The following is a 23,181-nucleotide window of genomic DNA, read 5'->3' as shown; positions in this document are numbered from 1 at the left end:
AAGTACGCCCATGAATCAAAAGAAAAAATATTGTTGTTGTTTGTGTAGCTGTTATTGTGGCTGCCTTTGAAGACCTATAAGTTATCAAAATGTACCTTCTCTGGCCCGATTAAGCTTCAGTGAAACTGAAGGGAAAGATGAACAGCAGATTGCTTTTTACAATCATCTCTACCATGGATATACACGAAGGGTTTCAGAACAGAACAATAGAAACGGTGTATTCTTAAACCCTCCATGCCGTTGTTGTCAAATTCAAACTTTCAAGTCTGACCGGGGGGTAAGGGGGTGATGCTGTTTTGGAAAAAAAATGCTTCTTCTTCATGCTATAATTGTGACCAGTGGAGGGTGAGGAAGATGAGAGGCCGGCTGACTGGCAGGAGGAGCTGGACTTGGGAGCGGGAGGCGTGGGAGGAAGGGGGAGAGCTGCCATGCGTGACTGCGATCCTGGTTGACAGTTGGTCCGCTCTGTTTCACATATCTCCTTACTGCCTGCTTGGTGGTCTTTCAGGGGGAAAACAGGTCTCCGCGCAGATTGCATCAGAAAATATTTCTCGCTCTGCCCGCTCTTTCTCTCCCTGCGTGTCATATGATGGCCCCCCCAAGCATGGTTACCCCTCGCTGCCCTGCTCTTTGCCCATGTGATTGGGACTAGAGCCTGGTATCTCTACTCAAAACACATAATGTCCGCTGCTGAGAAGAAGGAGAGCGAATACATTGTCATGAAAACAGTAGCTCTCTATCTTTACATTTCCACAAGACTACTTCCATGTCCGTATGGTAGATATGAAGATTGGAAACAGGGGCAACAGCTAGCTTGTCTAGGAGAGACTTTGTTTGCGTCTCCGCTGGTTGCCTGGCAACCTCTCTGAAAAAACAGCCCATAATTGCTTTTAACACTTTTATTTTTTGTTTGGTTTAAAGAAACAAGATAAAAATGTCTTAATTGATGATCTTCGAGGCGGAGTCAGTGGATTGTGTTTTCCTTTGGACACAGCCAGGCTAGCTGTTTTCCAGTCCTCGTGCTAAGCTAAGCTAAGCTAAGTTTCAGATTCATCACACCGACACAGAAACGTGAAGCGCCACGTTACCCCAAACTCCATTTCTTGAAGACCACACAACACACAACGACAGGTCTTCAGTCAAACAACATACAGATCTATTTCTATCGCCACTTCTGGCAATGAGTCTTGTGCCAGGTATGGATTTACCAGCCTGTCAGCATTCCTCATAACCACTGATTTTAGGCCTTCGGGGCACCTGCAAGTCTTTTTCTTTGATTGTGTTCCAGTACAGCGCTTTCTGCAGCCCACACTGTGTGCAGGCCCAGGCTGCGCTGTGCTCGGGGCGGCTATCAGCGCGCTGCCCTATAGCTCTGTTACTTTAGGGGCGGCGAGCCTGCGTGGCCTGGCCTGTTTTTTTTCGCCGCTGACCATGACGTCTCTGTTCCCCGCAGATCGGCCTTTGAGCAGGACGTGGAGCATGGTAACACAGATGGCCTGGGAGACTGCCAAAGTAAGCAGGCCCTCTTCACTCGTATCTTTCCTCCTCCATTCTACACCATTCCTCTCCTCCCTGCTAACCGAGTGTCCCTCTTTCCTTTCCTTCTTTGCTGCTGTCACCTTGTTCTCCCCCGTCTGTTCCGCCCTCACAATCCTCTCTTTCAGCCTCTTCCATCCATCTGTCCCTTTTCAGCTCTCGTCCTCTTCTGTCCCCCCCCGCCGTCTCTCTGGTCTCCCGGTCAACGGAGTGTTGTGTCCACTTGGGCAAGACTGTATCGCCTGTTTAAGATTGGCTACAAAATACACAACACAAGCGCTCGGGGCAACGGGGTCTGACTTGTGAGTCTTGTGGTTTGAAACACAAGTCAGCCTCCGAAGTCTTGAAAAGCCGCTTTTACAATGTATATTGTAAAAGAGGCTTATGGTATATTGGATTTCATGTCTAGAATAGCTGTTTGGATTTGTTGAATGTGATACTCTCTTGGATTTATACTCAGCCAGTTTTCAGGAGAAACTTCTGAACATTTTGACGAATCATCTTCATCTCAATCTGTTTACTCGAATTCACCAGCGTGTTCAGTGAAGGGAAGCCGTGAAGTTGAACCTTCATTAACTGTATAGGCAACACATCAACTCTGATTTAAAGTTAGGAGAGTATCGAGCAGCCAGTCGATTCTGAATCACTTTAGAAGTCATGCCTTTTGATCATGTTAAAGCATGAGCTCCCTTTACTGCCGCCAATAATAACACGTTTCCCCTCGTTTCCTTTCTGCTTCTTCCAGACACCTTTGTGGCGCTGAACGGTAAGTATCCCACATTTTACTGTAGAGGCAATTAAATAAAAGACAGGAGCTGCGTTTCATGTCCCCTGACTCTTTAGCTCTGGCCACACCCCTTCATCTAATCAATCAATCATCCCCTCTCAACGAAATGAAAACTCCTCCCACACACCTAAAGGCAGGTTATTAATGACTCATGCTTTTAACGGAATTCATTTCGTTCCTTCTTTTTCATAGAGGTTCCTTCCGGTGACGAAGGTAATGAAACGATGCACGGTCTGTGCAATTTACTTCTCGTGGTGCCCCCCCCCCCCCTCCGCCATTCCCCTTTTGTAGTTTAGAATAAAGGACGTAGAATTAGAAATCCAAGAATCCTTTCTATTCACATTGTGATTCTAGTGCACCTCGTCTCCCTCCTTAATTGTTCCAACTACTCTTTACCCCCCTGTGCAACATCATCGATTAGCTCTGACCTTTGCTTCTAATTGGATGGATCTGGTTGTTGGTGCTTTAAGGCTTTGATGGTGCACAAATGCCTCAGTGTGCACATTAAGCAGGACATGTGTGAACAGAGGGAGAGGTAGATTAGACTGGCCTGTTTAGAGTCGGGCGAGATTTGATGCGTTTCTGCCAACTGCCACCGTGCATGTGTAGTTGGCATCCACTCTATGCTTTAAAAAAAAAAAAGAAGAAAAAAAAGGCTAATGCAAAAATGAGCAGAGACCCATTTTTCTGCTCCCGCAAATTGCTCTCATAATCGCACACAGCAATATCACAATCAGAGCGATGACGCTTATAGCTCGAGTCGATTTGAAGAATAATAAACAGACGTGATTAGCCTGCAGCGGAAAAGGTCGGTCTTATCCGGAGGAGCCACACATCCACCTTACTTTATGGTTTTCAGTAAATCTCTCTCTCTCTCTCACACACACACACACACAAACCCTTGCAGCTGTCAGTTCAAACAGTCAGATCCATACAGAAGGACAAGAATAGATATTTTAAAGTCGTTCCATAGCCCAGACCATCTCTCGCTCTCTCTCTCTCTGTACCCCCCACTGTGCACCTCCTTCCTTTTGGAAACCCATGTTAAAAAACAGGCCTCTGTGTTGGTCTGCACCCCTACAGTGCTGAACACGCTCCCATAGGCTTGGCTGTGTGTGTGTGTTTCCAGGCAATCTCTCTCACACACACACACACACACACACACACACACACACACACCAAGCAGTTTACAACCCCCCAAACAAAGTCTTTGCCATTACCCGAGCCCCTCCGTCTATCTGTTGGAGGTTGATATGGATTTCAAGATAAATACATGCCCCCTCTCCATCCTCTTCTCCTCCACTCCCCGACTAGACGCCCTCGCCGCTCTTTTAATCTGCAGAAAGAGAAGGATGTGCATCCGTCGGCAGGATTCTTTTATTTTTTTACCCTCCCTGATACGCGGAGGAGCTTTAAGGCTCCGAGCTCTCACTCTATGTGTGTCATCTGCCTGAATAGCACTTCCCCTGGCGGTGGGGGAATGAATTATAAAATAGGCCTGTCACACTAATCTCTCAGCCTTGGGCCAATAGTTAAATAAATCATTTTAATGATTGCCGTGGCACACGGAGGAAGAGGCTCCGGGTGGTGTTGTGCGTAGTCTACCAGCAGCATTACCGACGTTAGCCCCCATGAAATGCTCCCCACCCTCTTCAAAGAGCATAAACACATATTGAAAAGGCGCTCGCACATCTGCACACACACGCGTTGCTGTCACCTCCTCCATAGGGAGAGCTCCACAGAGGCTGCTGATAAAAGTGTTGTCAGTCTTCATCTAGGGTGGGATGCTTTCTTTTACCTTATGTTTAATACAATATGTAGCTTGTGCAAACCTGTGTAGGGTGGCATTAGCATGTGGGAGGGTAACGTGATTAGCATGGTTCAGAAATAATCAGTCAGACAAAGCGTGGAGGACGGGTGGAGGCAGGAAAGCACACATTGTGAGGTAGAGGAGGAGGAGGAGGAAGGTATGATCCGTCACCCACAGATAAAAGAGCAATTGTCACCCTCAGAGGTTAGAGCACGTCGAGAAACGTCCTGCATGCGTGATGTTCTCGTTACAGTCTCATTATCTGGCTGCGTTGTGATTCCCTCTTCCGCTGTTGGCCAGCAGTGGGTTCAGTCACTAAGGAATGTAGTTACTGGGAGGATCCCAATCAGAGGAAATTCACTAACTGTAAACAACTCATTTCTCCCGTGATTGATCTAGACTTGGTGCAGAAAGGCCGCGCTAAATACAGATTACCAGGCGTGCAGATGCAAAACTTTTGGGCGGATATTTGGTTTAAATAGAAAGAAAATTGGGTGTAAGTGGGGAAGCGTGGGGAGAATACAGACGAGGAAAACTAGGACATAATAAAAGGAGGAACGAGAGAGACATTTTACAATTTATTCTTGATGCAGATAAATCTGCCAATTATTTTTTCAATTAATGATTTAGTTCATTGGCACTTATTATTAAGAGTGCAAGGTTGTAGTCCAAAACAAAATGGTATTTAGTTGCCACATGAGAAGAGGTGGAGCGGCAGATCTCAGATCAGAGAGTAACCAATTGTAACAGACGTCATGCTAGATTAAATAAGTTTGAAATAATTAGGATGCAACGCTTAACAAGAGGAGGAGCAAGCGCTCCGCAGCTGAAGAAAAAGTTAAAGGCAGACTTCTCAACAGGAGCGATGGAAAGAAACTTTGTCTCTCGTCCTTCATATCAAAGATTGGCCCCCTATGGTGATTGTGGAGCAACGCGATTGTACTCTCCGCTCTGCTCTGACAGGCCCAAAGCCGCTCCGACGCGTCAGTCAGAACAGGAGGGAAGAGAGCGAGAAGGGCAGAGAGTGACAGGAGAAAGGGAAAGAACGTCTCTGCTGAGAAACACACACACACACACATTTGCTAATGAGTTTCCCCGAGGTCACCGGGATGAAACACTTTGTTGCATCGCACAGTCGAGCAGATGTTGCGTGCGCCTGTGTATGTGTGTGTGTGTGTGCGCTTAGAAGGAGGAAGAAACGCCTGCGTGTGTGTGAGTGCGTGTCGGCACCCCAGCTGGCCGGTGCTCACATGCACTGAGGCCTGCCTCGAGCGCCGGATAACCTGTGTTGTGTCCGGCAGGCCACCATCACCGCCACCATCACCGCACCCTCTCCCTCCCCACCTCGGCCCTGCCCGAGGCGGCCGAGGGCCCCCTGGGGCGGGGCCGCATGGTGGAGCGGAAGGACCCCCCAATGAGCTCAGACAAAGGGGAGGACCCCTACGTAGCCGTGCCCTCTCAGACCCAGCCCGAAGCCAATGGTAAGCCTTGGAACACAACAGCGAGCAGTCAATCTGGTCCATTGTCACCTGTGGCAAGGAAGGGGGGGGTTGGTGGGGAGAGGGGAGGGGTGGGGGGGTTGCGTAATTGAGATATACGGCTGCCTGGCTGCTTCCAGCTGACAAGGTTTAGAAATGGTGGATCGCGTTCTCCCCAGGGTACAAATTGCCTCACTGTGCACGTAAGCCCCCCCCCCGAAAGAAACGTATGCAAACCCACCTACGTGGCCCATTCAGACGCATACATAATATGCACCCATTACGACACATGCACGCGGACAAACAGGCGCACTCAGCAGGATGGATTTATTATCAAGGCGCCGTAATGCCCCACAGGAGACGTAATATCCACACCATTACGCTCTCAATAGGACAAAAACAGAGATGTATTCATTTCCCCGAGAAGACGGCCCGGCCGCCGGCTCTGTCATGCTCCGCGACACAATGACATGACATTGAACGCCCTTTTCCTCCTCCGTTAACAACCTGCCCGGTGCCGCACCGCCGCAAGGACGGCTCGCCGGGATAAATGAGACAGAGGGAAAAGGAGAGGAAGCAAGGAGACGACACATGTTGAAGGGCGGAGGAGAAAAAGGAATAAAAAGGTCACTGTAGCATGTTTCGTCCCTTAATAGAACGTCCCTGCCACAAGACACAAAACCCGTTATTAGAGGCAGCTCCAGCGTTGCCTTGAGGAGATATTTCTTAATTGTTATTAATTGTCATTTGTTCACAGTCGCGGCTTTCTATTGACCGTCTATAAAGAAAGACATTGAAAGAAAAACCAGAGCAGAGATGTCCGTAAAATGTGTCTTTTCATGGTCAAAACTAGCCTCCGTCTGCGCGTTCTCTGCCTTTATTAACATTACATAGAATTCACACACTTGTGCGACGCACGGATGCTGTTGCAAGGGTTCGTTTTAGCAATCGGTCAGGTCATGTGACGCAGAGACGTAGTGTATCAAGCGACCGTTACAGAGGGTTGTGTGCAGTGTTGGGCAAGTTACTGAAAATGAGTATTTAGTTACTTCTTTTAAAGGTAATTGAATTACTTACCAGTTACTGTGTATCAAAAAGTAATTAGTTACTCTGGAAAGCTTTTTAAATGTAATGAATATAAATAGTACTGACACTGTCAAACACAATAAACATATTTTTTAGACCTATAAATGGTAATCAACAGGGCAACAGCCCTTCAAATCAAGCAATAGTACAAAAGTGCTTTTTAATACTTAACTTAATACAAAATAACTGTTTCAGGCATTTGCCTGAAGGCAACTGACTCGACAGTTGACAGGATGCATCTCATCTTCAACATAGCGAGCAATCAATCTACTCAGCTCTGCCCGGTTTATCGGCTGCACTGCGGTCCGTGTAAAGTGGAGCCGTGGTTGTTTGCGTGGAGCGGCGCCTGCAGCATCCGCGGGGCTGCGCTCTTTCGTCATGAGCGACGCGATGCTGTTTCCGTGCGCGTACGGCGACTATTCTGAGTAACGCGAGTAACGAACTCATTTCAATTTCAGTAATTGTAACTGCGTTATTTTATTTTTAAAAATACTTTGTTACATGCTCGTTACCGCTAAAAGTAGTGGAATTACAGTAATGCGTTACTCTAATTACAGTAAAGCGTTACTCCCAACACTGGTTATGTGGCAGAATACAGGCAAACAAAGGGGACACTTGAGGCGTAGTGTGAATTAATAAAGTGCACTCGTTGCTACGTTGCCCGGGCGCGCTACGTCGTTACTTTTAAATCACGCAGACATTCATTCTGCCGACTGCTTTGCACAACGTCAAAAACATTTCCCCATTTTTTGTCAGTGAGCTGGAAGCAGAAGGGCACCGCTGGGTAGAACTAAAAGAACGAAAAGCACAATGGTGGCAGAGAGACAGCATGCCTGCAGCCAGCATCACAACATGCTGCCGCTGCCCTTGTTGCCTTTACCTGAGCAGGTGTAATACTACTCAAGCTTCACATTTAACGCCAGTATGGTTTTACATTTATTTCTTTTTGGGGGGGGGGGGGGGGGCAGGGGACGCTCAGGTAACTGCAACAGGGCTTCACATTTCAAAACAATGCTTCCTGCTTATTATTATGATTTTTACGACACCTTTGCAGCTTGTTTTATTATTTATCAGTTATATTTCAATTCCAGCTTAACTGTCTTTTCTTTCTTTATTATATAAGTCAGCTGTGATGACATTTGTCTGATTTCCTTTCTTTCTTGTGTTGGTTTCTTGATATTTTGCATGGCTTGGTCTGAGGTCTTTTTTTTTGTTGCTATTTATATATTTGCCTTTTTCCTCCCCTCTGATTGCTTTGATGGTATTAAGCACCGTTTTGCCTCCCTGCAGCTTAATACTTTTCCGCATGGCAAATCGAGCACCACAGTGAACAGTGTTCATTTCCCGCTCCACCCATCCTGCCTCCTCTTCCTTCCTGTCGGCCTCCGTTTCTATGGCTTCAGGTGTCAACTGTACTGTGAAAACTTAGCAAAGTGCGTGCGTGAAAGTGGAAAAGGAATCAATATATGAGAAATGATAATAGGGTCAGAAGCTATGTTTTTTATCCTTAATTTTAATATCATGGAGATAAATCCATGCAACACATTTTATAGGAGCAAAGAAGAATACATTTTTAACCATGCCATCAATCTTTCAAATTAAGTTTAAAAAACTGTATGCTTGAGTGAAAACGTATTAGCTCATATCCACAGTCATTTACAAACAAGTTTACGATTTAAAAAAGAAACTAAAATGACTCCCCAAATGTTTTCATTTGCAGTTGAGACATTGTGGAATCTTATCTGCTAATGAATATTACAGTGCTGCCAATATGTATTAGCCCGACACCACCCTAGTAATTAGAAATGCTGCAAAGTGATGAGTCTTCACACGCGGAGGATATTTAGCACCCGACAGCATCATTATCTGACATTTCAGTGGGACCATCGTGGTTGCCAGGTGGCCGCTTGTGTTTCACAGTACATTTGAGCTTGGTGTTTGTCTGTCTGGGCCTCATCTGTCTCTGTTATATTTCCCTCCACCCGTGTCACCCGACCATACACCTCTCCCCTTTCCTACCATCGCCCAGAACTGCCACTTTACCACCATCTGCCGCCATTGTGATCAGTCTCCCCTCCACAGGACCTCTCATTGGACTGGGATGGCATGTTCCAAGGCTACACCTTACCTAGTGCAGATTGATTCCTGAGACCAATTCATGGAGCCTCCCCCATCGCCTCTCCCCCTTTCCCCCTTCCTCTCTCTGTCTCCCTCCTCCTCCTCCATCTTTGCACCTCCTACTACGTCTCTCCCCTTGTAGTCTGTCTCTTCTCCAACTGGAGTCATATATCTTCCCCTGTCTGCAGGAATGAATCCTAGCTCTGCTTCCTCAACCCCCCCCCCCCCCCCCCCCCCTTCGTTCTACCTCTCTCTCTCTCTCTCTCTCAGGATCAACTCCCCCATCCCTTTAACTCCCCCCCCCAACCCGACCTGTAGCCACCGCTGTGTTTCTCCAATTTATGGGTTCATTACAGCAGCAATGCAGGGAAGAAGGAAAAGGGTAGAGGTGAAAGAGAAGAGGGATGGCCAGAGACAACAGGGGAAGGGACACGGGAAATGAGGGTAGGGGAGACACACATGATAAAGATTTATTAAACATAACAGGACAATAATGTAGCGGTGAAGGTTATAAGGGTGCGAGTGCAGAGATAGGATGTGGACAAACTGGCTGAAGGACAGAATTGAAAAAACCAAGATGGAAGAAAGGGGAATGAGAGAGAATATGAGATATATCATATATCATCCCGCTCAGTCACGTGTCCTCATACTTAACCCTCAGCTGTCAACTACATTTGTCAACTAACTCAACTAATCTTGGGTGACGATATGTATACTGAACATTTGAGCAAACGGCTATGAGCCGAGTAAAGTTATTGTCGAGCAGCCGTGGCCGTCCGTGCGCGGTCCTGGTGGACGTTGTGACGTGGCGGCGGCTCCACACCGCGCTTTGCGTCAGTTTAGCGCCAACTTTCCTTTTACCACTGTTAGCGCTGTCAACACTGATAGCACGGTTAGCGGCGAGCTAGTGGCGTGCTGACGGCCGTTTAGAGGCGTTGGCTCTGCACTGTAGATGCACGGTCAACCCTCAAACCTAACGAAACATTGCCTGTGATTTAATCCAGGTGAACGTACTTGTGGAGGGGCGTTAGGATTACACAAACGTCCAGGCCTGTGTTTGGGGGCATGCTCACTGGGATTCACAGGGGGACAAGCGTCAATCAGCTGAAGACGATGCAGTTTACCTCTTGATGAGTTCTGATTGAAAATCGGGGCAAACACCATTTTTTCCAACATCATGTTTCCAGAACATGACGGTGTCGTGATGGTGTTTCTTTGCCATTAGAAGAGGGCTTCTGAGGTTTATTGACAGATATGAATTTCTTCAGGGATTTCATGGTAATACCAACTGCTGCTTCTGCTCTGCCAGCTGCTCCGCGAGGGTTATTTTCGTGATAGGGGGGCAGAATGACCTCGCTCACACGGGGCTGCGGCGCAATTCTTTTTTTCATACCAAAAAGTGTAATAGCTTCAGCATGCTGATTCACCTCACTTTCTGGAAGGCAATTGTAGAAACATCGCACCATCGGTATCGGGGGGCTCCATGTCAATCTTGAATGTTGGCTGTAGTTATGGGGCAGTCAAATACGTCCCGTACTAGCAGAGAAAATATCCCTTTTCTGCCCTGATATTCTGCTTTCAAACTTGTGTATAAATATGACGCATGCAAGAAATTCGTCCTCCGTTGCCATGACTACATGCCCCTAAACGAGTGTGCTTTTAGCACTGGAAAAATAGCAAAGACAATAATTCCAGTATTATACAAACACTTAAAAAAAGTCAACTTTGGCAGTTTGTTAGGCTCCCTAACCACTGTAGAATCACCAGTTTCCCTCTGCAAACACCAGTGCCATTTTCTGTCACATCATTAGTTTTGGGGACATTTTCTGTTTTCTACCATCTACCAGAAGTGACACAAGGAGCCAAGTACAACCAAACACTGAATAAGACATTTTTAGGGGACTTAAAGTCACGAGTTACTTTCATGATAATACACTGCGAAGGAGTTGATATTAACGTTAAAGACAATGACGAAGACCACTGCCACACCTGACAACGCCCTAAACCCGGCCTTTTGACAGCAGTCTAAACGGAGCATCATTTACTAAAAGTACATCATGACTTATTGAAGACTTCAAACTATAGATTGAGACGAGTAAAAATGTTTATAATGTTGACTAAGGTAATAAATTAAGTAAGAAAGCGGGCTCATTTTCTCTTAAACGTAGACATACAATCAGACAGAAGAGACGCCCCCATCAGGAATTTGAGACACTTATTTTTGGCTTCACTTTTAAAAACGCAAGTTGCCGCCTGGTTTAGTAGCCATTTTTCTTCAATATGGTCATTATATAAATACCATACATTACCTTTCAGCTTTATTTCTCTCCTCTGCTAGAGAGTAAAAAAGGCTGCAGGAAGGATTTCTTGCTTGTCTGATTAGAGACTTCTCTCCTTTAAAACTACCCGTCCATGGAACCGAGCCGACGAGATTAGACGCTTTAGTTTAACACAAACTGTCAGATGAAGCATTTGGCTGGTGACACTTTTTTAGGGGCCTATGAGGGCGATTGGGCACATTGGTTAATTTAATGTTGGTAGTTTCGTATGTCCTTGCAGTAGAATGATAGGATTTAGGTTAATCCCATAAAAGAAGGATGATAGGCTTTAGGTCTAGAGTTGGTGAGGTAGGACGACTGCACTGTAGCAAACGAATAACAGGGTGTTCTTGTTAAATAATCCTGGCAGTAGGACACCTTCATTAGTGTTTTAACAGCAGGATTTTGTTGTATGCCGGCCAGAGATTGTGATGGATCTCTGTGAGGCAGAGGAATTATTTGCAGCTCATTGTTAATCATTACAGAAACATTGGACTGGATGTTTTCCCGGCGTTACGCACTTCCCCGACTGACGTCAAGCTCCGAGCCATAATTTCCTCCGTTGATTAGCTTATTGTTCTCGCAGGCCGCTTTCTTTGTTTTCCACGCACATTTGCTGCTCACTTTTCCATTTGAATGTTTTGATGATGCTTTTCAGTAAGACGTCCCGCCTCGCGCCGGTTCATACAAAAGCTTTGCTTTGTCTTCTTCGGCCTGCGTGAATCTCGTATCACGACCGCTCATCCTCTTGTGCCTTTGCAGCTTGTCGAACCAACATCCAGCTGTCATTATTCTGCTTTGAACTGAATTTAAATGGTCACGTCCTCGGCCGTCCGCGCGTGAGCTACTCATCAAGTAGATACCAGCGCAGCCTCTGTCCTCCGGGGCGACTACAAAGGGCCCCTTCTATAAGAAAACATTCACCAGTGATTATCTATTCTCACTGGATGAATTCTAAAACCTTTCACTTTAGTCGTACAGAGAAGGCAGAATCTTGTCACACATTTTCAGCAGTCATGGCATGATGGAGTGCACATCGATAGGTCATAGACAGTGGATCGGGCTTTATAGGGAGGAGAACAAGTATACAAACATTTTTTTTCTGTCTGGATTTGACCGCCTGCAGTAAAGCGGCGCTGTCATGGAGCTGCTGGAGACAGCGACACGTGATGGATGGAATTCAGATATAATGGCATGAATTGTTCTGGCCGTGCGGTTCATGCTGGTCAGTGAATTTTCACATCAGCCATTAATAAAAACCCATGCTGGTGTCAACTTCGGTCATCAAACAGCTGATGATTAAGCTCCAAGTAATTCAGCGTTATTTCCTCTGAGCATTAAATACTACAGTTTGTATGCAGAGAGGTGGATAGGTTAGTTCACTGGTGTTAATACCTGAGGCGCAGAATGATATAATTAGCGCTTTAATTATAAATGAACTGGCTCATCAGTAGGAGCTTTAATATTGAATAGCACCATTACATCGAGCGCCTCCCAACACGTAAACATACACAAGACTTAATGGGATAATATCCCAACCGGGGATTATACACAACATAATGAACAGAATTGTCCTTTTTTTTAAAAAGATGACAACAAGGCAAATAAGAGCTCTCTATAGCCACACATACGTCTTCATCTCTCTTTGTCGAGGTCCAGGGTTCCAACTCTCCACAAGTGGCACATCAGTGAGCGCAGTTAAGTCTGATTAAGATTCCTATCGCTCCGCAGACAGTGTCTTTGTGTCAGGGGCCTGTAGTCAGAGGTCATGGGCCTCGCCGTGACCTCTCTGTGATGTTTAACTACCTTTGAAGATTCCCCAACACCAGCACAAAGACGGGCCCTGTGGGCTCGAGTCAGTTGGTGCTTCTGAGGAGATTAAAACGAGTGTATGGGGGGAGAGAGAGAGACCAGCCACAGCAATTACAATGTCCCCGTTTCACAATCAACTGTTTTGACACGGAGAATCAGCGTGTCTGAGATATGTGTTTAGTATCTGAATGCTGAGGCCCGAGGCGTTGGGATATTTATATTCGTTCTGGGGCTGAAGGCGAGAGTTGCAGGACCTCGCTGAGACGGGACCCGAGCAGGAGGGGCCGCGGGTCAAAGCAACACTGATACTTCCCAAGGTCACGCTGTTGAGAGGTTTTGCCTGGGTCGCAACGACGGGGCCGGAGAAAAAAGCAGGAACATCGCGAGCTCGGCGTGTCAGCCTGAAGTGCTGTGGTTCAACAAGGCGTCCTCCGTGGCTGCGTTCATTCTCTCCGATGTGATGCGAGAAACAACTCCACACACGAAACGTTTCCTCTTTTTCTTTCTTATGCGCTTTACCCAAAGGCCTCTGGCTAAGTACCATCCGGAAGTGTGTGTGTGTGTGTGTGTGAGCGAGAAGCACGTGAGTGATGGATGGAAGGGGAGGAAAAAAAAGAAAGGAAGAGGGTTTTTTTTTAAGAAGCAGACAGGAAGAGCCATGCGGTGCAGGTAAAAAAGGGGCTTTGGCGTCGGCTCCCGCACACGTAGTCCGAGACAAAGACGTGGCGCCGCGGTCTTTGCACCGGAACGGACGAGCGCTCGGCCTCGCTGCCCTCCGTCGTCGACATTCAATGAAAAACACGAATCCCCGGTCGACGAGCTCTGACATTCAGCGGCGATACATTCGAACAGTTCCGACTCAGCTGCTACGCCAGCGTTGTGTGGTCACAGCGAAAGGACGACGACTCACAAAGGGCGCCAGGTTCTAATTTAAGCCCTTTGGGCGCTGAATGGAACGCTCGCCGCTCGGGAGGCCCCGAACAGCGCGAAGAAAGAAACACGGAGAAAGTCTGAGAAGTGATTTGTTGTTTCTACAAAGAAGAGATGCGGGAGGAAAGGAAAGGAAAAGAGAAAATGAAAGATGGCAGCCGGGAGAAGTACCTCTGTGGTTGTCAGGAGGCTTGAGATTGGGAGCAGGACAGGCCCGGCTGTTTGGGTTGACCCTTAATGCTTCACTGCAGAAAGCTCGTCTCACGCTATCTGCACAGCAGGGCCCGTCCTTGATAAGAGAACATTTGGCCACGGGAAAGACATTTTTCCCCAAACCTTTTGTTTAACACTTAATGAGCTACGGCTGCGTTTTGTCAGCACTCCGCTAGAGAGGAACGTTTTGCTTGTATTTAACAATAAATGAGGAGCGACTAACACGAAGTGTTACAGTTTTCTTTCTCTTTTTAAATCCAGGTTGAGCTTCAGAGTCGAAGCAGAGACTCAGGCATATTGCTCAGTGCTTTACGCGATTTAGGTCATAATGAAGTATGACTGCAGCGAGCAAGGATTATGGATGTTGGTTTAAGACAGTCTGGGTTTTGCTTCCATGAGAACAGATTAGCACGTTGTCTCTGAGTCTGTGTTGTGTCTCGCCGAGGAGACGCAGAAAGGAGATATTATCGCAGTGCGTCCTCGGAGAAGATGAAAATGCTAAACACGATTACTCCCCTTCAGGATTTTACTGATTTATTGCAGCTAACGCTTTGTTTGTGCCCTCTTCTTTTTGGAGTTCCAGAACAAATTGGAACACTTCTTTGACTCTCTGGGAAAAGAATTACGATAGTGAATTAATTAATATAAGCAGAACCGATGCAACAATATCCTTGTTGACAATTGCTTGTTTCGATTTGAGTAGCTACATGTTTTTTGTCAGAAAAGCGAACAAAACAAACTCAATGAATGTTCATGTGGCAGTTGTGTTTGCATAGCTAACAATATTCTACACAATGCAGTAGGTCAATTTATTTTTCCGTTTCACTTTTAAAAGTGACTTGAGTGAAAATCTGACATTAAAACGCAATTTCATGAATGAAGTGAAACAACTACATACTTCTTGTTCTATACGTCCTTGACAGCTTGATATACTGTTGGTAAATACAAAGGATTGCTGAAAGCTGTTAAACAGTTCATATCGCTCACACAGCGCTTATTCTACGCACTGCAACACAACTACGTATGTGAAGCTGGATACCATTGATGCACATGAATACTACATTATTGCTCTTAGTTCTACACATCCAGGGAGTCTTCCACATGTAGTGTGAATAATACATGCTATCATACGAGCAGACACGTGTAATCGAGCGACCTCACAGAGAACACCGGTGCATTGTGGGAGCTTTTCAACGTGACAGAACCCACCTGCCTAATCCCCTGTCTGCGGTGACTGATCCGTGCCGACCACGGGTCATGTGTGAACACGCTGCAGATCTCTCTGCTGTGGACCGGTGTCTTTAACCCAAGCAGAGTGCTGCGTTAGATGTCCACATTCATCAGGGTGGACGATATCATCTGTGAGCGCGTGTGTGTGGATTGTTGTTGACCCCATTTTATTACCCGCCCCATGCTGACCCCCCCACCAGCACTATGCTTTGCAGCTGCATTTATTGAATTAACTTTTATATGGCGGCAGCACAGCGTGCCTTTTGACAGCGGCGCTTTAACAAGACACTGATGATACAGCTCATTGGATTTAATGCCTAATCAGAAGCTTTTTAATGCGTTCTCTGTGGTTCATGAGATTGGATCCAAGATGTATGAAAAGTCTCCCATTTGCATCCGTGAGGAGAAAAGGGGGTTTGGGTATTTCAGACGCCCTTTATCAGCGCTCACATCTTTTTTTCATTTCAGCAGAGGGTTTTATCTAGGATTTAAAATGTAAAACATAATCACCCCTCCAAAACGCATTTTCAGTCTAAAATTGGATTTTCCGCAAAATATTGAATGTTTGAGAAGGTATTCCTTATGATGGGATACACTCATCTGCATTTGCATGTTTTTGATGAAATTACTCAAACCTCTAATCTTTTTTTATTTTTTATTACAGTAATTAAATATTGTTTCATGTTATTTTGTTAGTCTAAAAATAAGCGTCTCTCCCAACAGCTCCAAGAGATCCTTTCCCACAACGCACTGCAGCAGTGTAATCTCCGCCAGTCACAATGTCGTCTCCGCGTCTCTCTGCAGGTGTGATCCGTGAGAGCTACCAGAAGGGTCGTGACCAGCTCGTTCCCGTGACCTTGCTGGCCATCGCCGTCATCCTCGCCTTTGTCATGGGCGCCATCTTCTCCGGCATCATAGTCTACTGCGTCTGCGACCACCGGCGGCGGGACGTCGACCTGACGGGCCGCAAGGCAAAGGACACGCACCACCACCTCCGCCGGGGCTCCATGAACAGCGTGACCAAGCTGACGGGCCTGTTCGAGACGCAGGCCAAAGACGGACGCCCCGAGGCCATCCTCACCCCTCTGATGCACAACGGGAGGCTGACGGCCAACGGGAAGATGCTGATAAAAGCCGACCAGCACCACCTGGACCTCACTGCCCTGCCGACGCCCGAGTCCACCCCCATGCAGCCGCGTCGCAAACCCAGCAGGGGCAGCCGCGAGTGGGAAAGGAACCAGAACCTCATCAACGCCTGCACCAAGGACATGCCGCCCATGGGTTCGCCCGTCATCTCCACGGACCTGCCCCTGAGGGCCTCGCCGGGCCACATCCCCAGCGTGGTGGTCCTGCCTCTGCCGCAGCATCAGCACCAGCTCCAGCCTCACCTGCAGCAGCACCAGCAGTCCTACCAGCATGAGTACGTGGAGCAGCCCCACCACAGCGACCTCGGCATGGGCCACGGCGTCATGGACGACCAGGGGGCCACCCTGGAGTACAAGACGGTCAAGGGCCCCTGTCACGGCCTCAGCATGGTGGATCCGGACGGGGTGATGCCGCCGCGCGTGCCCCAACGAGAGGCCTCGCTCACCGTCCCCCCGGCCGTCCCGCAGATGGGCAAGCGCCTGGAGGTCCACTCATCGGTGTACGGGCTGCGGAAGGGATCGGCGTCCGGCGCGTCCGGATCGTCCGGATCGTCCGCCCTCAAGAGGCACAACACCAACTCGTCCAACTCCTCCCATTTGGCGAGGCACCACAGCTTCAACCGCGTGGAGACGCCGCCCCCTGCGCCTCAGAGGGTGGACTCGATACAAATGACAGCACAGGGCGTGTCTCTGTCACGGCAGCCCGGAATGAGCTCCTACGGGTCACTGCCTCGAACGGGCCTCAAATATCTCAAGCCCGACGTCCCCCCGAAACCCTCCGCGGTCTCACTGTCAACAAAAGTCAAGTCCAGTGACTCCTGCACATAGTCAGTCACTCTTCTGGTCGGTCCAATGTGAACAGCAGGGAAAGGTTTTTTTCGAACGAGAGGGAGGAAAAAAACAGGGAATACTGTACAACTTGCATCTCTTTTTAGTGTTCTTTTGGTCTGTTTGTTTTTGGTGTACAGTACAGTGCGACACAGTTATTTTTTTCTTCTTTTTTTTTACAAAAACACTTTCTTTTTATATAAATATGTAAATATTATACAACTGGTTGTCGTCATTTGTTTCCCATCACAGAGCTCATGCTCTGGCTGACTGTGTGAGCACACACGCGTGTGTGTGTGTGCGTGCTGCCGAAGCAGAAGACGACCCGTCATGCGACGGCGCCCTGTAGCATCCCAGACGGTGGCTCTCTCGTTTGTCGTGTCTGTGGCCGCCGGGACTTGACTTCCACGATGGTAAAAAAAATAACATTAAAAAAAAAAAAAAAAAGCACACAAGCAGACAGCACTGGGGCAGGAGGGGGGGGTCCGGAGAGTTGTACAGTACCTTGAGGACTGGCAAATGTGAGCGAGCGAGCACTCTGAGCTGGGACTGAAAAGGACAGACGTCTCTGCCGAGTTGTGTCACAAACTGTGAAGAAGCCTCTCAGTGTTACAGCAATCAAGTCCTGCCCGGGTTTTTCGAATGAACACTTTGGCCGGGGGAGACCGTCTATTGTTCTGGTTACTGAATAACATGACTGTTAATACTAATAGCTTGTTGTATTTATTTTTATTAAGTGCTTTTGAAAAAACTAAACTTTCTAGGCTCAGCGAGAGAGGAAAGGGAGAACACAGAAGAGATCTTTTAATATTAATGAATCATGTGTATGGAAAAGGAAAAAAACAACCAACGTATTTAAAGTCATTAAACTGGAGCCCGTAGAACTTTGTTGATGATTGAAGGTCCGCTAGGTCGTACTGTGCGCTCAGTGAGGCCTGCAGATCGACATGTATGTGACCTCTGCTACGAGGAGGAGATATTTATTTACTGTGCCAGACTTCTACCTTCGTGGAACGGAATCCCAGAGGTATTAGACCAATCATGAACAAAAAATACATAGCAAGACTTCCCCAATCTCACCCTTTCACGACTCCAATGAGCAACCCCCCCCTAATCAGCACTGTGGTTTTTTGAGTGAGTCGGTGACGTGTGTCCTGATTGGTCACTGGCTTACCGGTGCCGTCTAAAGCTCGCTGTCGCATGATGCTAAACGAGAGAGAAGCAGATGCGGCAACTGCGCCTGCGTGTCCACGCGTACAGAAAGTCGGCGCCGCCGCCTCTTCTTCGGCGATGCCACGCCGACGGGCAGGCGGGAAAAGGAAGAGTACAAAACAACTGGCCTGCTTCTTTTTCCACATGTAAATTTGTGCCTTACACCCTAAAGTAGTGACAACGTTTTCTTTAATAGCTGTTGACTTTGTCTCCTCGTAGAATCCCTTATTTTTTATTTTTCTTACATCACGATATTCCCCTGGTTTGATCAAATTTCAAATTAAAGAATGTAGGTGTTATTGTTGTACTTCTGGTCCCTAGACATAACACGCTTACAGTCTGGAGGGAGGAGAGGAAGGAGGACTTCAATTCCTTCTTTCTGTCTCTCTCTAACACACACACACACACAAAACACCACTCGCAAACACACACACACACACACACACACACACACACAAAACACCACTCGCAAACACACACGCACACACATACAACTTTGTGGTTCATTACTGATTGTGCCATTAATGTGCTTAAAGCAGCCCTTTATGTTGTGCTGGCAGTGTCGATGAAGACGTTGTGAGTGTTGTTGATTTTTTTTTATACGATTTTAAAGTCCTGGTATTTTTGTTTAGTTTTTTATTTGCTGTCTGTTGGTTTGAAGTGATGGTCCATTGACTGATTAACCAAACAATTAACATATGTTACTCGAGGAGGCCAGTTCTGGTACACTGCGATCATAATGCAACACTAGGAAAACACACCGCGTGGGATACACACAGGCACCCGGTGGACGACTAACACACCACTAGCTTGGTTGTGTGCATCGTCACACCCGCTTGTAGGCCGTCACACAAACAGGCTGGTTCCTGTGGAGAACGTTGACGTTTCAAAATCAACAATTTAAAAAGAATTGTACCTTATGGCGCGTTTCCACCGAGCGGTCGGGTTGGGTCCGTTAACCATGATTTGGCGAGCGTTTCCACCGCCAACAGTACCCTTACTTGATAGGCGTGGCGTATTCCAGAAAGTAGTGATAACCTCACTTGATAGGCGTGGTATATGACGGAAAGTAGATTGACGTCATTCGATCGCGCGAAAACTGAAAGCTAACCGCAAACAACGGAGGACATACAGCCGATCCTGTTCTTGCTTCTCCATATGTGGCTGTTTGTCACAAGGAGACGACAATCTTTGTTTGAGCAACGGCTACATGCTGCAAGGAAAAACACACTTGCGGCACGCGCAAATGACAACACTCTTTCAACCAACCAACGTTCTGCAGTGAGTCTAGCTCCACCCTTTAGTACCAAACAACTGTGCCAGGTACCCAAACGGAAGGGTACCCAAAAAGTGGTATGGTACGGCAGTGGAGACACAAATAAAAGGGTACCGACCCGACCCGTACCGTACCGCTCGGTGGAAACGCACCATTTCTGAACCCCCTTTTTTGTAAGACGAGTTTAAGAAAGCTTAGTTCTCATTTCGCTCCACTGACTCTCCTGGAACGGCCCGAGAATCGGACTAATCTCGTCCTATTGTGTTTACTTGAGGATTTTCATTCATCACCCCCCCCCGCCTCTAAAATCAACAGAGCACTCCCTTAGTGTTGTATGTGTAGATAGGTAACCGTATTCTTGATGTCAAGCGATGTTTCTGTTTCACGATGGAGGAAAGCCAACTATGTCTCAATCCACAGCGATCGTGAGAGGGAACGTGTGAGCCGGCTGACGTTGCAAAGCGAGGGGGGGGGGCAACAGCTTGGGACAAAGCGAGAGGCGGGTGTCCCCTTCAGACAGCTGTCCCGCCCCTACGGTCACTCCAGCATGCCGCAGACGGGTCACGAGGCGCCGCGCTGCTGCGGGTAGAGTTTCTGCATCGTCGGATGTTTGACGTCGGTTCGGGATTGGAGCGTTTTTTTTACGAGTGGATCGGGGTTTCGAGGTGTGACGGCTGCTGTGGACAGTGAGGTTCTTTGGTGTGTGCCTTTTTTGTCTTTCACCCTTGTTATAATACACTGCTATTAGATGCGAATCAACTCTCTTTCTCAACCTTTTTGAACTTTGTAAACTTGTAAGATATTGTGACGTCACAAAGTTTTTTGCCCTACTCTCTCCACTTCCTTAACATCTGATTCACAGCTTAATGTATGTTGTAAAGAAAAAAAACTCTTTAATTTAATGCAAAATGTAATAAAAAAAAAAAAAAGGAAATAAAATTCTTGTCATGACGTGATGTAATATGTCCTTGACTTTTTCCACTGGTTTCTCCGCCTCAGGTGGGTTATCTTTGTACTTGGAACATCTTTAATTGTTGAATTTTGCGCAATACTATTTAGGGAAAACTGACTTTGAGTTATGCACAGGACATGAAAGGTTCTTTCAATTGAGAAGCTGATTTACGGGAAGTATTTTACTTTATGTTTTACCTCAAGTTCACTTTTCTTTTGTTTTTAGAACCTTCGCAAACCCCTCGAGATGCAAGAAACTTTTCCTCAGAATGGAGTTCTACTTCTGATAAAAACCACGTCCGAGTGGATTGAAGTGGTTTAAACTGAAGGGAAAATTCTTTCTTTATCTTTACATCAAATATGTGAAAATACGAGCAGAGGGGAGAGGAGAGGCCTCCAGTGTACGACTCATCCAGTCAGTTAATTGGAGCAAACAGTTTGATGGAGATCTTTCTGTTGGGGGTCTGGTACGAGAGGCCTTCTAAATCACCTCTTATAACGCAACACTCCCCAGAGGCATTAAGAGAAGTGTAGTGAACGTTTGAGCTAATCCATTTAACCCCATTGAGGAAATCAATAAACTATTGTGAAGACGATTGTAATGAAAGGAAGAGTTCCAAAAATATGACTGATCGTTCTTTTTTTCAGTTTGTTTATAGTGAACAAGCAACACATTTAACTCCTTACCGGATGAAAATATGCCAATTCTGTTTGTAGAACTTCTTTTTAACCGGCTTAAGTTCCTTTCAATTAACATTTTGAAACTATAACACCTAAACGGCCACAGAGATTCTGGCAAAGGGATCATTACAGGTCGCCAGGAGTATTTTTGTAAGCCAAACCCCGCCGGCGAAGTTCACATCGCACTTGTTGCCAACTCATTTCCTGGTTTTCAGGTCTCAGTCCGGCGTCACTGTGTCATGTGTCGCTTGAGCCGACAGTCACCTCAATTTCAAGTCACTGAACCAATTTAAATCAGATTTGTCCCCCATGAACTGAACAGGGATATGACAAAAAAAACTAAAAACTAAAAGTGAGGTATGCAGAGCGAGTGATAACAATGACCATGTCAAAGAATCCCTGTTTGTCCCACATTGCTACGCTACGACTGGATAAAGATCTTAAAAAAAACACCACCATCCGCGCTCCTGACCGGAACAGCTCCGAGGTCAAATAAACGTCTTTAGTTTCACAGGTTAGCACAGCCTTGGTATCACCGACGTGTAGGTTGACAGCTCAACCCTTTGAGCCCCGAGGTGAGTCAGACGTTGCGTTGGTACAAGTCAGACGGCGCGTGGAGATCAGATAACCAGGATGTGGTGCAGCTAACGAGGCCTGTCGCTGCCCCCACAATGCCGCATTGTTCGGTCTCCATTCAGGCACCCGTGTGTTGTTGTACTACTCACAGATCAGGATTCAGATATTCACCACTAAATCTTTCCCGACATGACGAGTGAACAATGCTATCCGGCGGTTTTAATCACAGAGTCAGTCAGAGTGCAGCTTCAAACGCCGGTGTTTAAGGGTCAAAGCATCAGAACCTTAATTCTTTGTGTGCATGCAGGGTGGGGGGGCGATCCAGAGATAAAGGTAACGTGGCACTCAGGGCAGAAACACATGCAAGTTATCCAGAGCATGAAACTTAATCCGAATCAATGCTAATCCAATCACAAAACTCACGTAATGTAACTGAGTGGTTTCATTGTTTCAGCTTTAGTTAGACACTAGATATCATGTTTCTCTAAAGTATTTACAGTTGTTAGTATACAGAGTAAAATGTATTAATATTCTACATTTTGCTTTAAGTACTGAACAACCTTGGTGTGTGGGTACAGAACACTATTATGTTATTTAAATACAGGTTACTCTCAGTACGTCCACTACTGAATAAGTTTCCAGTCATCATGGGATACATAAATGTAGTTTATGTTGCTTTAGCCGGCGTTTATGTGAGTTTCCCATTGTATATTAAATACGTAGTTGATAGGGATAAATGATCCTGTGTAGCCTGGTTGCACAACCAAAGGACATTGTGTTGCATTGTTATGTCCTGAATATATCAATGAGGTGAGACTAAATAGGAGAAACCCCTCACAGTACAACGCTATGCAATCTGGCAGCAGGAACTACAGCTTCTAACATGACCATGAAAGGGAAATCAACACGTCTAAACGTACCTGGTAACTATAACCATTGCAAAAACTGGATTGTATTGGAATCGATCAGCAGTATATCTATTCAGCAAAGCGTCTCAGTCCAAACTGAGTGCCGGAGAGAGAAACCTGCCAGTGAAGGAGTGCCTGATGCCAACTGTCCAAAAGGGACAGCTGCATTGCTGCTGTGCTTTTCTGGCTTCATGCACTAATACCTTAATGCATCCAGTAAGCTAGAGGAGAGTTGCTCTTTGATTAGCAGTTGCTGTAGGAACACCGTACGCTGCAAATCCCTCCA

General features: G+C 46.7%; 1 protein-coding gene across 3 annotated transcripts in view; it reads left to right on the top strand.

The window, feature by feature from the left end:
* Positions 1–20,735, top strand: part of sema6a (sema domain, transmembrane domain (TM), and cytoplasmic domain, (semaphorin) 6A) — a 95,815-nt gene extending 75,080 nt beyond the window's left edge. The window contains exons 16-20 of one of the 3 annotated variants that reach the window (XM_040195441.2): positions 1,454–1,512; positions 2,282–2,302; positions 2,516–2,536; positions 5,435–5,614; positions 16,123–20,735. In XM_040195441.2, the coding sequence (XP_040051375.2) occupies positions 1,454–1,512; positions 2,282–2,302; positions 2,516–2,536; positions 5,435–5,614; positions 16,123–17,291 (1,450 nt within the window). In that variant the 3' untranslated portion in view covers positions 17,292–20,735. The remainder of the gene's footprint in view (positions 1–1,453; positions 1,513–2,281; positions 2,303–2,515; positions 2,537–5,434; positions 5,615–16,122) is intronic. The other 2 variants (XM_040195442.2, XM_040195443.2) reach the window with 2 other exon arrangements.
* Positions 20,736–23,181: the final 2,446 nt, after the last annotated feature.

The sequence above is a fragment of the Gasterosteus aculeatus genome, chromosome 13 (genome assembly GCF_964276395.1).
Source record: "Gasterosteus aculeatus chromosome 13, fGasAcu3.hap1.1, whole genome shotgun sequence".
In the NCBI taxonomy this organism is placed as follows: domain Eukaryota; kingdom Metazoa; phylum Chordata; class Actinopteri; order Perciformes; family Gasterosteidae; genus Gasterosteus; species Gasterosteus aculeatus.
This window is presented reverse-complemented; position numbering and strand designations above follow the sequence as displayed.